Source organism: Mastigoproctus giganteus, chromosome 2 (assembly GCF_048544385.1).
Source record: "Mastigoproctus giganteus isolate SK-2022 chromosome 2, ASM4854438v1, whole genome shotgun sequence".
In the NCBI taxonomy this organism is placed as follows: domain Eukaryota; kingdom Metazoa; phylum Arthropoda; class Arachnida; order Uropygi; family Thelyphonidae; genus Mastigoproctus; species Mastigoproctus giganteus.
Window position 1 is genome coordinate 248,828,370 of NC_143576.1, and position 14,438 is coordinate 248,842,807.

Consider the following 14,438-nt stretch of genomic DNA (forward strand, 5'->3'; position numbering starts at 1 on the left):
AGCAGTTATTAATCAGTCTAAACTAGAGTTTGAACAGGCTAAGAGTAGAAAACTTGCTTCTTGCCCTAATGGTAGCCGAGCACTCTGGTCTCTTGCCAAAGCTATTGGCCGCAACTTTTGCCCATCTCTGCTCCCACCTGTGTCCAACCAAGATGGTTCTGTTGTCACTTCAGCCAAGGATAAAGCTGACCTGCTAGCATCCCATTTTTCTTCCAACTTATGTATTAATTATCTTGGTAAAACACCTCCCACCATTCCCAACACGCTGCATTCAATGCCTCCTGTGGTCTTCCATCAAAAGGATGTCAGAAGGATTTTGACGAATCTTGATGCTAAGAAAGCCCTAGGTCCCGATGGTATTTCTCCACTTGTTCTCAAAACCTGTGCTCCTGAACTTACTCCTATTCTTGCCGCCTTTTTTTACTTTCTTATTCCAAAGGTGTTTTTCCTTCTGCTTGGAAATTTGCTCACATCTAGCCAGTTCCTAAAAAGGGTGACAAATCCCTCCCATCCAATTATCGTCCCATTGCAATTACTTCTACTCCTTCTAAAGAAATGGAGAAATCAATTAACAGCCAACTCTTAAACTACCTAGAAATCTTTTGTCTGATCAATGATTGCCAGTATGGATTCCGTCAGTGTCGATCCACTGGTGATATTCTGGCTTATGTTACCTATTTATGGACTAATTCAATGGAAAGGTTCGGTGAAACACAAGTAGTTGCTCTTGACATCTTAAAGGCTTTTGATCGTGTTTGGCATAAAGGTCTTCTAAACAAGCTTCCATCTTAAGGTTTGCCAACTGTTTTTTGTAATTGGTTATCCAATTTTCTCTCTGATCGCTCACTGTGGTTGATGGTAGATGGTTCTCTATCTTCTAACTTCTCCACTAATGCCGGTGTCCCCCAAGGTTCAGTTCTTTCCCCCACTCTTTTCCTCTTGTATATTAATGATCTTCTTCCATTGACTGGAAATCCTATCCATAGTTTTGCTGATGATAGCACATTGCATTCCACTTTCCATTTTGAGAAACCTTGCCTGCTCAATCAGCTTCAACTTCTCGAAAATCTGCTATCAATTCCTTAAATGCCGATCTTCAGGTAATTCTCCAGTGGGGGCAAAGACAACTTAATCGATTTCAACTTTTCTAAAACTCAGTCTTGTCTTATATCTCACAAAAAGGATTCTTCTGCTCTTGTGCTTATCTTTGGTGACACTGATTTCTAGACAAAATGATATCTCTTTTGGGGATTACCCTGACTTCTAATCTCTCTTGGCACAAGCACATTACAAATATTGCTTCCTCTGCATCTAAAAAACTTGGTTTTCTCTTTCGCTCTCGGCGTTACTTTTCTTCCAAATAGCTGCTCATTCTGTATAAATCCCAAATCCGCCCTACCATGGAATATTGTTCCCACATCTGGAGTGGTGCCTCCAAAACCTCTCTCAGGCTTCTTGATTCCATTCAGAAGAGGGCAGTTAGGTTAATTAATGATTCATCTCTAACAGAGTCTCTCCACTCGCTGTGTCATAGACGTACTGTTTCTGCTGAATGTCTCTTCTACAGATACTTCCATGGGCACTGTTCTTCTGAATTGGCTTCTATAATTCCTGCTCTCTCTCTCTTTCAAAACAGTCTGAACACGTGCAGCCACCAGCCAACATCCATTTACTGTCCAACTTCAAACTCACCATACCAACTTTTCATTTTCCTCGTTTATTCATTCAACTGCTGTTTTCTGGAACAACCTTCCTTCATACGTATTTCCTGAAAATTACAGTCTACAGAAGTTCAAGTCCAATGTCAACAAATATCTTCTTTTGTCTTCTCAACCTTCAACTTAAGCATGGTACTAAGTACTATAGGTTCTAATACTTCTCGTGTTAGGGGTTTACATAAAAAAAAATAAAAATTAAAAAAATAAAGTGGATGGACAGGTAATGTGTGGGAAATGTTTTTTTTTTTGATGATATTATATAAGCTTGCTTCCTTGTATCATTTGCCACTACCAGTATAAATACTAGTGTTATAGCATGAAATGATTTGCTACTCAGCTTCCAGAATATCATTACTCTGTGCTGAAATTTATGGTATGTATTTCAGATGGCCTTTGGTTTGATTTACTTTCTGTATCCATTTTTAGAGATTGTGTAAGTAGCCAGATAAAAGATTTTCCAAGTGAATGCTTTGCTTGTTGCTCCCATTGTGTAATCTATTAGGTTTTGTTTCCATTGTTTCTCCTTTTATTAATTAACTCTCTACAGAAATGTTTCAGTTTCAAGTGTGATTTTTTTCTTTATTCTCAGTATAATTCTCCATTTCCACTTTACTTCTTATATTCTGAAATCACTAAGGTATTATTACCCATTAAGGACAGTTACACAGTCTTATAATGTTTTAATTTTTGAAAATAAAGAAGAAATAAAAATTGCAAAAATAAACGATAACCATACAATATTTGACTAAGTAAGATAATTAAAATAGTGATTAAATCTTGTTTACGAGCTAGAGTGAATACAAAGGGATGGAAATATTTCTTATATTCTATATATTTACAACAAAATTAATGTTTTTATATTTTTTATATTCTACATATTTCCACCAAAATTAACGTTTTTATATTTCTTATATTCTACATATTTCCACCAAAATCAATGTTTTTTTTCTTTTATGTGAAAGAATAAATGTAGAGATAGATAAATATAAAATATCCGCAAAATGCAAAGCTAATTTTGTAAATTCTTTTCTGATTTATTCATATTTTAATAAAATATTAGACTTACATTGTCTGGCCCATCCATTGTCTCAGGAAAATGGGATATTATGTAATTAACAACATCAGAATGTTCATATAACACTGCTAAATGAAGTGGACTTGCACCTACATGATCTCTACTAAGTGCAAATCTTTTTCTAGTTAAAACTGTTCGCACTTCTCGAAGATTTCCTTTCATTACAGCTTCATGAACTGCCCGAATCTTTGCCTGTAGAGAAAAAAATTAAATCTAAGGAAACAGTTATAAACAATTTTATGCTTATTTTTGATGGAAATGTATTATACAAAAATTGGTATACTTGGATATAGAGACTGCCATATTAGCATTAGCATTAGTATTAGTATTAGTATTAGTAACGGCCGTATGGTGCAAGAAAGCCTATGGCTTATGCTGCACCAGCCAAAAAAAAAAAAAAAAAAAAAATCCGAACAAAACAATGATAAAAACAAAAATTAAATAAATAAATAATAATAATTAATAAATAAATAAAAATAATAAAATGAAATTAAAAATTAAATAAAAAGGAAATTAATCCTATCATCCTATGCGCTTCCCTTACCCGAAAGTACTATCCAGATGACCTTTGAATTTCCCCAAACTGTCGGCCTCTACCACCCATGAAGGCAACTTATTCCAGTAATTTATAACTCGCTGGCTAAAATAAAACTTCCTGCAGTCCAATCTAAACATTTCCCCGCGTAACTTGAATTTATGTCCCCTAGTTCTAGCATCATTTATAATCTTGAAAATTTTGTCCTCATTCATTTTACTGATGCCTCTCAGAGCCTTAAACACCTCAATCAAATCTCCTCTAAGGTGTCTAGTTTCCAAACTCTGCAACCCACATATTCGAAGTCTTTCTTCATAAGGACGCCCTTTTGCCGATCTCACCAGGCGAGTTACCCTTCTTTGCACCCTTTCAAGAAGCTCGATGTCTTTCTTTAGGTGCGGTCTCCATACTTGAACACAGTATTCCAAGTGTGGTCTAACATAGGCCTTATATAATGGGATTATCATGTCCCTATCTCTACTTGCAAAAGTTCGATAGATCATCGATAGGACACCATGGGCCTTCCTTGCAACCTGTTTACAATGCTCAGAGAATTTCATGTCTGACCGTATCGTAACACCCAAGTCCCTTTCCTCCAGTACTGGGTTTAGTTGAACTCCACCAAGTGAATAAGTTATTTTGGGATTACTGTTTCCCAGGTGTAATACCTTACACTTTGTTGGATTAAAGCACAGCTGCCATTTTTCTGACCATTCTTGAAGTCTATCTAGGTCTCTCTGAAGAAGCTCAGCTTGACAGTGATCATTAACTACTCTACCAATTTTAACATCATCTGCAAATTTAGACATCACGCCCTCTATCCCTTCATCAATGTCGTTTATGAAAATTAAAAACAACAGTGGTCCTAATACTGATCCTTGGGGAACCCCACTTCTTACATCAACCCAATCTGAGGAATAGCCATTTATCACAACCCTCTGCCTCCTGCCCTGAAGCCATCCTTCTATCCATCTAAGGATTTTCCCAGTGATTCCAACCTGTTCCAGCTTATAAAGCAACCGCTCATGTGGGACTGAGTCAAAAGCTTTGCTGAAATCTAAATAAACAATGTCGAAATTATTCCCTAAATCCAGCTCGTGAGTGACCCTTTCGAAATAGCAAACCAGATTTGTTAAACATGATTTTCCCTTTACAAAACCATGCTGAGTATCCTTGAGAATTTCAATTCTATCCAAATGATCCTGAATTCCACCCTTGATCAATGCCTCCATGATTTTCCCTACTACTGAAGTCAGACTGACAGGTCGATAATTTCCCACTTCACTTTTAGAGCCACCCTTATGTATGGGAGATACATTTGCACTTTTCCAATCCAAGGGAATCTCCCCAGAGTCTAGTGATGCTCGCATAACCAGCCTCAGTGGTTCAATGCACTCGCTTGCCGCCTCTCTCAAGATTATAGGGTATATTCCATCAACTCCAGGAGCCTTACTAGTCTGTAGGCTTGAAAGTTTTTTCATTAAATAATCTTGCGAAATTTCAATATCATTAATTACATATTTTTTAACTTTGCTCCCACAATTTCCCATTGCCACAAAAGGCTTTTCATTTGTAAATATCGATGCAAAATAACTGTTGAGTTCATCTGCAACGGCAGCTGGTGTATTTATTACTATCCCCTTTCCCTTACGTAAAGGTCCGATCTGGTTTGTCCTACTCTTCTTGGCATTTATATATGTGAAGAATTCTTTATCCCCCCTCTTTGCTCTGTTTGCTAGTGATTTCTCATAAACTGCCTTTGCCTGTCGAACCTTTTCTGTGGCTCTATTACACACCACCTTGTAGCTGTTATAGTTGAGGCATATGATGCATGAAAACAAGCTTATACAGCATCAGCCAAAAAGAAAGAACAAAACAAAAATACTTCCCATTTCGCTCATCCAGTCACTCCAAATGTTTGTCTAGGTCAGCCTTAAATTTATTTAAGCTATCAACTTCAACAACAACAGATGGAAGTCTGTTCCAGCAATCAACTACCCACTGGCTAAAGGCAAACTTCTGCACATCTATGCTACAACTGTCTTTCCTCAGTTTGAATCTATACCCCCCCCCTCAGGTTCTTAATCTGAGCAAGCAGAAGTATCCAGTCAGCATTGAGCCTGCTCAAATCATTCCAGGCCTTATACACCTCAATCAGATCACCTAGCAGGTGCCTAGTCTCCAGAGAAAACACTGCTATTTGCAGAACTTAAAAGTCATTCTTTGTAAGAGCAGCCCTTTGATCCATTCACCAGTCTTGTTGCCCTTCTCTGTACTTGTTCAATCAGTTCTTTATCCTACTTATAATGTCTCTATACAGGTCTGGAGACATTATCCTACTTATAATGTCTCCAGACCTGTATATGGTACTCAAGGTGTGGCCTAACCATTGCCTTATACAAGGGGATAATCATCTCCTTATCCCTGCTAGCAAAGTTCCTGTATATCATTGACAAGACCCCATGACCTGCTCTGGCAGTCTGTCTGCACCACTCAGACAACTTCGTATCTGCCTGCACAATTACCCCCAGATCTTTTTCATTCTCTACCACCCTGAGTGTAGTACCACACAGTTTATATGTTACTCTGGGGTTACTGCTATCCATATGCAGTACTTTACATTTGTCAATGTTAAACTTCAGTTGCCACTTCCCATTCCATCTGCTCAACTTTTCTAGATCCCGTTGCAGTAGCGTACTGTCATTAACAACCCTGCCAACCTTTGTATCGTCTGCAAACTTGGACATTAAGCCTGATAACCTTTATCAATATCATTGATAAATACAAAAAACAACAATTGGCCTAAACTTACCCCTGGGGAAACACCATTAGTCTGTGAAGAGCAGTGTCCATTGATTACCACACTCTGTCTTCTCCCACTCAACCATCCCTTTATCCATAGCAGCAACTTGCCCTTAATAAGTTTAGTTTATTTGCTGTGCCTGTCTTGAAAAATTTACCGTTTTCAATAACATATATCTTATCTTTCAATATTCGCATTATTTCTGTGCACAGTTTTAGCTACTGTGTGGCAGAATTTACAATGGAAAAAGCATAGGATGGTGGGCTACTACTGCAGTCACAGTTAAGTGTGTTCTTGATTCATTTTTTTTGTATACTGCACATTCCAGTGATGGGCTGAGTTTGAGGAAATATCTTTGCTTTCATTCTTACAAATTTCAAATGCAGCAGATTATCAGAGTTGATGAAAAAATTAATTATTATTGTCTTTTTTTTTTGGATAATGGACTTTCTTAGTGTTAATGACACTTATTTGCCTAAAATTTGTTTTTGCAATGAATCAGCATATTTCCTATCTTCTATGCCAAAATAGTGACTTGCCATTTTTTTGGAGTGTTTTGGGTTCAGATCCTGTTGTAGACTGGTGGACTTCTTAAAGAGCCTCTTCAATCGGGGTTGTAGTAGCTGGTCTGAAGCAGACAGAGTACAATTCTTCTCCCCTCCCCCCACCAATGCTTTAGAGAATCTTTAGATGTCTGTAAATGTTAATGAGATCAAAACTCGACTCCAGAACAATCTCTTAGATTGAAGAAGTGTTAATTGTCTCCCCAGTCTACTAAGAAGGTGTGAAAGAAGTGATAGGCAATTAGCATTAGTAGAGACATACAATGCAAGAAAGCACGCTTATGCGGCATCAGCCAAAAAAAAAAAACCCTCCCATTTTACCCCTCCATTCGTTCCAAATGCTTGTCCAGCTCAGCCTTAAATTTATTTAGGCTATCAAGTTCCACAACAAAAAATGGAAGTCTGTTCCATCAATCAACTACCTGCTGGCTAAAAGAAAATTTCTGCATATCTTCTACAACTGTCTTTCCTCAATTTGAATCTGTGCCCTCTTAGGTTCTTAATCTGAGCAAGAGGAAGAATTCCATCAGCATTCACCTTGCTCATCCCATTCAAGGCCTTATACACCTCAATCAGATCGCCTCACAGGTGCCTACTCTCCAGGTGCTGAAATTTGCAGAACTTAAGCCTTTCTTGGTAAGAACACCCCTTTGTTCCTCTCACCAATCTTGTTTCCCTTCTTTGTACTTGTTCTAGCAACCCTACATCCTTCCTAAAATGAGGCCTCCAGACTTGTACACAGTACTCTAGGTGTGGCCTGATGGGATAATCACCTCCCTGTCCCTGCTAGCAAAATTCCTATATATTATTGACAAGACTCCATGACCCGCCCTGGCCACCTGTCTGCACTGCTCAGCGAACTATAGATTAATGAGTGACTTCTCCTGTAAGTAAGTTCATAGAATGTAACATATATACATAACATAATATAATCTCTATATACATAATATAATATAATCTAGCCTATGGTTAAGGATGCTATGTATACAAAAAAAACTGCATCACTTGTGAATTTTACAAATAAGTTGTTTTGCACTGCATTGTGAGTTGTAGAAATGTTCGAAATGCATTTGTTTGATGGGATATATATCTCTGTGCATGAAATCCAATAAAAAGACTCTACCTGATAACCTAACTGCCATAAACATCTTCCCAAAGGTAAAATGCATAATTAATGGAAATATGAGAAATCATGCAAATGGCAATAATGACAACCAAACATACATTTTATTGCATTTACGTGTACAAACTGAAATGACAAGTTAACGTAATAATATTATGTACTGTAAATCAGCAAACTAAGTTCTCAATATTTTATTGTTCCTCCTCGAGCTGCAATTACAACCTTGCAATGATCTGGCATAGAGTTAATCAACTTCTGGATATATGGTTGCCCAATTTTGTGGTACCACACCTTTCCAATGCTCTCCTGCAGCTGAATCTTACTTGTTGGCTTCTTCTGAGCAATCTTAGACGACATTATGTACCAGCAATTTTCAGTAGGGTTCAAATCTGACTGTTGCTGGGCCAGTCCAACACTGTAATGCCAGCATTTCTGAGGGAGAAAAATGAGGGAAAACATTGGTGTATGTTTTAAGCCTTGTGAGACAAGAAGATAAACTCATCATTAAATCTAAATAAAATAAAACTTACCAATTTTGCTGTGTGGCAAGGTGCTGAGTCCTGTTGAAAAATGCAGTTTTGGATGTTTGTGCAGATCCCTAATAAAGGGTTTCAGGCACTCCTCCAAGATAAGCAGTGTAAGTTTCTGCATTCACTGTTCCGTTAATAAACTTAATTCGACCCATCCCGTTGCTTGTTATGCATCCTCAGACCATCTGACCGGCGAGGAACTTTACAGTTCGTATTATGCAGTCAGGATGATATACCTCCAATTTTCATCTTCTGACATATTGCTACTCGTCTGAACCATGCAGGTTGAATTTTGATTCATTAGAAAAGATGATAGTGTTCCATTGCTCTTTTTTCCATGAAACGTATGTTATCCTAAGCAAGTCGCTTCTTCCTCATTTGTTGGGTCAACAAAGGCTTCTCCTTTGGCCGATAGGCTTGCAGACCACATTCCAAAAGCCATCTTTGGATAGTTTGTGCACTTGTTTCAACGCCAGAGGCCATCTCAAAGTCCAGTTTTAGATCAGGAGCACTAGCATGGCAATTACGAAGGCATAGCCATTTCAAATATCAACCTTGGGAAGGCGCAATCACTCTCTTAAAGCCTAATCCATGTTACCGGTTTCATGCTCTAATTTCAGCACCCAGGATACTATTCACTGGTGGCAGCCTATTTTATCAGTGATAGTAATTGTAGAAAGCCCTTCCTGGGACAGAGCAACAGCTATACTTTTTTTTCTTAGTGTCAACTGAACATATGGAGCCATGCTTACACCTCTGAAAAACAGGATACTAATGAGCGTGTATACCCTTTCAACACTGTATTTATAGAAATGGCTGATGCAATACCTTGCACGTACTGCCTGATGCAATAAAAGTGTTATCTGATGCAATACCTTTGCTTTGCAACAAACAAAATGACTGTAATCAAACAATATCTTATACGTTTCACTACAAATGTTACTTTTTTTAAGGTGACGCAGTTTTTTTGTCCGCCATTGTAAAAGGAGGTAGACCATCTCGATATGAATGATATCCTTAATGATCAGAGTAATGGTTCATGAAGGGAAAATCTTGTGTGACCGATGTGATTAATCAATATGCTGCCCACCCACCAAGTGAGCCAACACTCGGTGGGCAGGCAGCTCCGAAACACGTCTGGGTGGTGGTGCCCACTGAGAATAAATAACAGTAGACACCTCTACTAGGAAAGCATTATTTATTCAGAGTAATGCAATATCTGGTATCTCGTTGTGAAGGCAGCCACAATATGAGATAAAATCAAACGATGCTGTTACACTACTTATGTAGTTAAATTTATGGTTAAACTATGGTGTATTTACACCGATATTATATAGTTAATTTCAACCATAACGTATTAAGCCTTGAGCATTGTCTTCAAAATATTATCATTATCTTCACCATTTGGCATATCTTGTATTGCGGATTTAACTTTGCAACTGTGATGGCATGTCTGCATTATCAAGGTACCTGCCTGCCCACTGATAAGTGAGCCAACAAACTCCGAAACACCAGGGTGCCTGATATTATTATTATTATTATTATTATTATTATTATTATTATTATTAGCCGTATGGTGCAAGGAAGCCTGAGGCTTATGCTGCACCAGCCAAAAAAAAAAAATTTGAGTTACCCTGAGAGAGAGAGAGAGAGAGAGAGAGAGAGAGAGAGAGAGAGAGAGAGAGAGAGAAGTAGAAGGAAATCATCAAGAAAGAGAAGAATAATGATATCCAGCTCAGGACCCTGGGTGTGCCAAGCCCATACTCACCAGATGTGAGCCCCTGGGGTTCATGGAGTTTCTGAGATTAGGTAACAACAGTCTTCTCTACTGGGGGAGTGTGCCTATTCGAGGAATTTGAGTTTTTGAGTGGTGTGAGTTGAAGGAGTTACTGTCTCTTTCATTCTTCTACACCGTTTCTTTTCTTCTTCCACTCCTACTATAGCTTTCCCTCTACTTTTTGCTTTTCTAAGTCTAATCGGGACAAGTGGATAATAGAATTATTATTCCACACATATACAAGCAAGCTCCGAAACGCATCTGGGCGGTGGTGCCCACTGATAATAAATATGAGTAGACTCCTCTACTAGAGAAGCGTTATTTATTCAAAGTAGTGCAATACCTGGTATCTCGTTCTGAAGGCAGCCACAATATGAGATAAAATCAAAATACACTATAAAACTATGGTGTAAATATACTATAGTTTTATGGTGTATTTACACCACTATTATATAGTATATATAATTATATATACTTACATAGTATATAAAATGTTTGAAAGGAGCCACATCTGAACCACATGAATTGGGATGGAATTTCTCATATAAGTGACAAGTTACTGAAGTACTTGTAAATAAATATAACAAAAGAGTATAAGCTAAATGTCAAATCTAAGTAATTTTACCTATGACATGAAGTTGTTAATTACAAACCCATCATTAAAAAAAAAAAAAAAAAAAAACTGTATAAGAAGAACTTAAACTTTGAACTTAAAATGTAAGAATTCATAGTGAGTAATATAAGGGAAGGAAAAGCAAAAACTGCTTACCATATAAATAGGGACTAAGTCCAAAAAATCCTGAACTTGTTTATCATCAGATGTTCGTTCTATTAATCTGTCACCTTGTCCTGCTAGAACAACATGTTCTAGCCTAAGTAAGTCTCCCTCTCTAATCCAGTGTTCTATTAACTCATCTAAGTGATCCTCTGCAATCATGAAAATTAGTGGTGATGATAAGGTAATTTAGAGTTTTTTAATTTGATAAACTTTCTAAATAAATATTTTTTCCACAATCAAATGTCTCTAGATTAAATACTTCTCTGAATTGAACGGTTATTAACTTGTAGTGGTTCTAATGAATGGTCACCTTGCATTTAATGCAGATATAATAATTGATTATAAAAATACAAATATTCATAATTATCAGCTTTTCATGTATTATTGGAAGATTTCCAGAAATTCTTTTATAGTTTTATAAAAAAATTACTTTGTGATTTCTGTGAAGTTTGTTTTATATTTTTGAGATACATGTTATTGTTTCAAATATGGACTGTCTGAATTTATCAATATGGCTTTGAAGCCATTATTAGGTGGTTCTTTTTGATTTAGTTTAGTGACATCATGTTTTCTGTGATTTTTGCCTTGAGTATTGTCTTATGTTTCCTTAAATGTTTTAAATTAACATTAGCATTAGTAGAGGCATATGATGCAAAAAAGCAGGCTTATGCAGCATCAGCCAAAAAAAAAAAAAAAACCCACTCCCATTTTACCCCTCTGTTCGTTCGAAATACCTGTCCAGCTGAGCCTTAAATTTATTTAGGCTATCAACTTCCACAACAAGGGATGGAAGTCTGTTCCACCAACCAACTACCCATTGGCTAAAGGCAAAATTCTGCACATCTGTCTTTTCTCAATTTTAAAAGTTCTCTCTTAATTAGGAATCAGTCAGCTAATTTGCAGACTGATTTGAACAGCTGCTGTTTTAACCAAAATGCACAGAAACACCTGCACCTCCGGTGTTTTTTCATTTTCCACTACCCTAAGTGTAGTACCACACAGTTACTACAGTCACCCATAAGTTACTCTGAGGTTACTGATATCCCTGTGCAGTACCTTGCATTTGTGAATGTTACACTTCAACTGCCATTTTTCAGCCCATCGACCCAATTTTCTTAGCTCTTGTTGCAGTAGCTCACCCTGATGACTGTCTTTAACCACTCTGCCAACTTTTGTATCATCTGCAAACTTGGACATTAAGCCTGATATACCTTCATCAGTATAATTCATAAATATTATAAACAACAATAGACCCAGCACTGAACCCTCAAAGTGTGACCAACAGTGGCAGTGTTCCAAACCCTACTTACATAATCACGTATGTATGGTTTTGTTGCATATTCCACACATATAAGTGTGTGTGTGTCCTATTACACATGTTTATACAGTACGGTCAGTCCTCGTATAACACGTGTTTACACTACACGAATTCGATCATGCACGATTTATAAATAGGGGAACGATATCTTATATAACACGAACCGAATTCGCTTATGCACGATTCACCTTTGTGTTTACAAGAAATGGCAGTCGAACGCAGAATCACCCCAACCGAATGCAACACAATAGGAATGAAGAGAAGATTCTGAAAATGTATTTATGCTTTTTATATCAGTGAAGGGGAAACACATTTCACCATAATAACCTAAAAACCAACACAATTCCAGCTATCGGTATAATCACAAATGCAATTAGATCGAGTTTACTACCAGTTTATAACAGATACCACTAGCAGAAACAGGCACCTCCGTAGCCAGGTGGGAAGGAACAGCAGTGCGTAGCACACGCTTCTTGATTAGACCGGGGTTCGAGCCCGTCACCTCCAAATACGGAGGATGCGGAAAGGTCAGGGAATGACCACCGCATATCCCGGAGCAATATGGCCTTAGTTGCTAATGCTCCTAAAAATCAAATAACGAACGAACTAGCAGAAACGCAACTGGAAATTGTTTTTATTGTTTTATGGTAGTAATCCCTAGAAATGTGCTTTAGTAAAATGTGAAGTGTTAATAGTGTATCTCTGCCTTTACGGTGTTGTTTATTCAGTTGCTACACGCGCTCAGCTTTGTTTATGTATATCAAGCATGCCTCGTCGTTTTGTAATTGTGCTTTATTCCCTAAAAATGAGTAAAATACTCAAAAGGTGTGAAAAGGAAGTATCCTGGTGAAGACACTGCAGATTCAGAGAGAAAAAGAAAAGCAATATCGATAAACAGAGGCGGACTGGGTCAAAAATTCTTACCCGGAAAAATTTGTAGTGGCCTCACACTATGGTTTATGGCCAAAATCACACCGGCCTCTGGCCCACCGGGGTTCCCCGGTAAGCCTTATGGCCAGTCCGCCTCTGTCGATAGAGAAAAAATATGAAATTGTGAAATGCTTTGAGCGAAATGAAAGACCATGTGATATTGCACGTGCTACAGACCTAAATGAGGCAACGCCGAGAATTACAAAGAATGCGGAGAAATTAAAAACAACTTTCATAGCAGGAACAACTCAAAGTGTAATTAAAATCCATTAGATTAAGACACAAAGAATTGGAAGAGATGGAACGGCTATGATCTGTTTGGATAGAAAATGAAACAAAAAACAAGTTTGCTTACGATAGAAGCAAAAGCATTAGCAATATTTTATTGCTAATGCTTTTGCTAATGATTGTGTTTGGTAATGTTTTGGTTACAAATGTGTTCAATCTTGGGTGGTTGGCACCTAACCCTATTTTTCCCATAGGGCATGTTGTTTATATTGCACGATTTTGCATTGCACGAGGGTTTATAGGAACACAACTATCGTGCTATACGAGGACTGACTGTACGTATGGTTTCGTTACCTTACATACTTTGCTGCTGTTTGCCATGCTGAAACATAATTTTTGCATTAGTTTAATAAAACATGATTTCATTACTCGTCCCTTTGCAAAGCATTCCCTTTTTTGCTGCCATTTTAAAATGACAACTGTGGTAGCATCTTTTACTACTTGATACTCAGAAAAAGTGGTGCCATAATAGCTCTTCCAAGTAAAAAATTTCCAACACTTATTGGACACTTGTGATTTTCAGAAAATTTTCCTTCTTTCACTTTTTTTGGTATTTTATCATATAGATGATTCATCTATGGAAGCAGATGTATGGAACACCTGTATAAATTTTTATTATTTTTATTTTTTTATGTAAACCCCAAACACGAGAGGTATTAGAACCTATAGTACTTAGTACTGTGCTTGGGTTGGAGGTTGAGAAGACGAAAGAAGATATTTGTTGACATTGGACTTGAACTTCTGTAGATTGTAATTTTCAGGAAATACGTATGAAGGAAGTTCATACGTTCATATATTCAGCTGCCGTTGTTCCAGAAAACAGCAGCTGAATGAATAAACGAGGAAGATGAAAAGTTGGTCATGTGAGTTTGAAGTTGGACGGTAAATAGATGTTGGCTGGTGGTGGCACGTGTTCGGACTGTTTTGAAAGAGAGAGAGCAGAAATTACAGAAGCCATTTCAGAAGAACAGTGCCCATGGAAGTATCTGTAGAAGAGGCA

General features: G+C 37.5%; 2 protein-coding genes across 2 annotated transcripts in view; one reads left to right on the top strand and one right to left on the bottom strand.

The window, feature by feature from the left end:
* LOC150090365 (uncharacterized) overlaps nt 1-14,438 on the top strand; it is a 314,634-nt gene that overhangs the window by 72,378 nt on the left and 227,818 nt on the right. The window lies entirely within an intron of this gene.
* LOC150090366 (uncharacterized) overlaps nt 1-14,438 on the bottom strand; it is a 331,637-nt gene that overhangs the window by 28,703 nt on the left and 288,496 nt on the right. Inside the window, exons 20-21 of the mRNA XM_090387860.1 lie at nt 10,894-11,051; nt 2,785-2,985 (exon numbers count right to left, since the gene is read on the bottom strand). Of these exons, the coding sequence (XP_090243986.1) occupies nt 2,785-2,985; nt 10,894-11,051 (359 nt within the window). The remainder of the gene's footprint in view (nt 1-2,784; nt 2,986-10,893; nt 11,052-14,438) is intronic.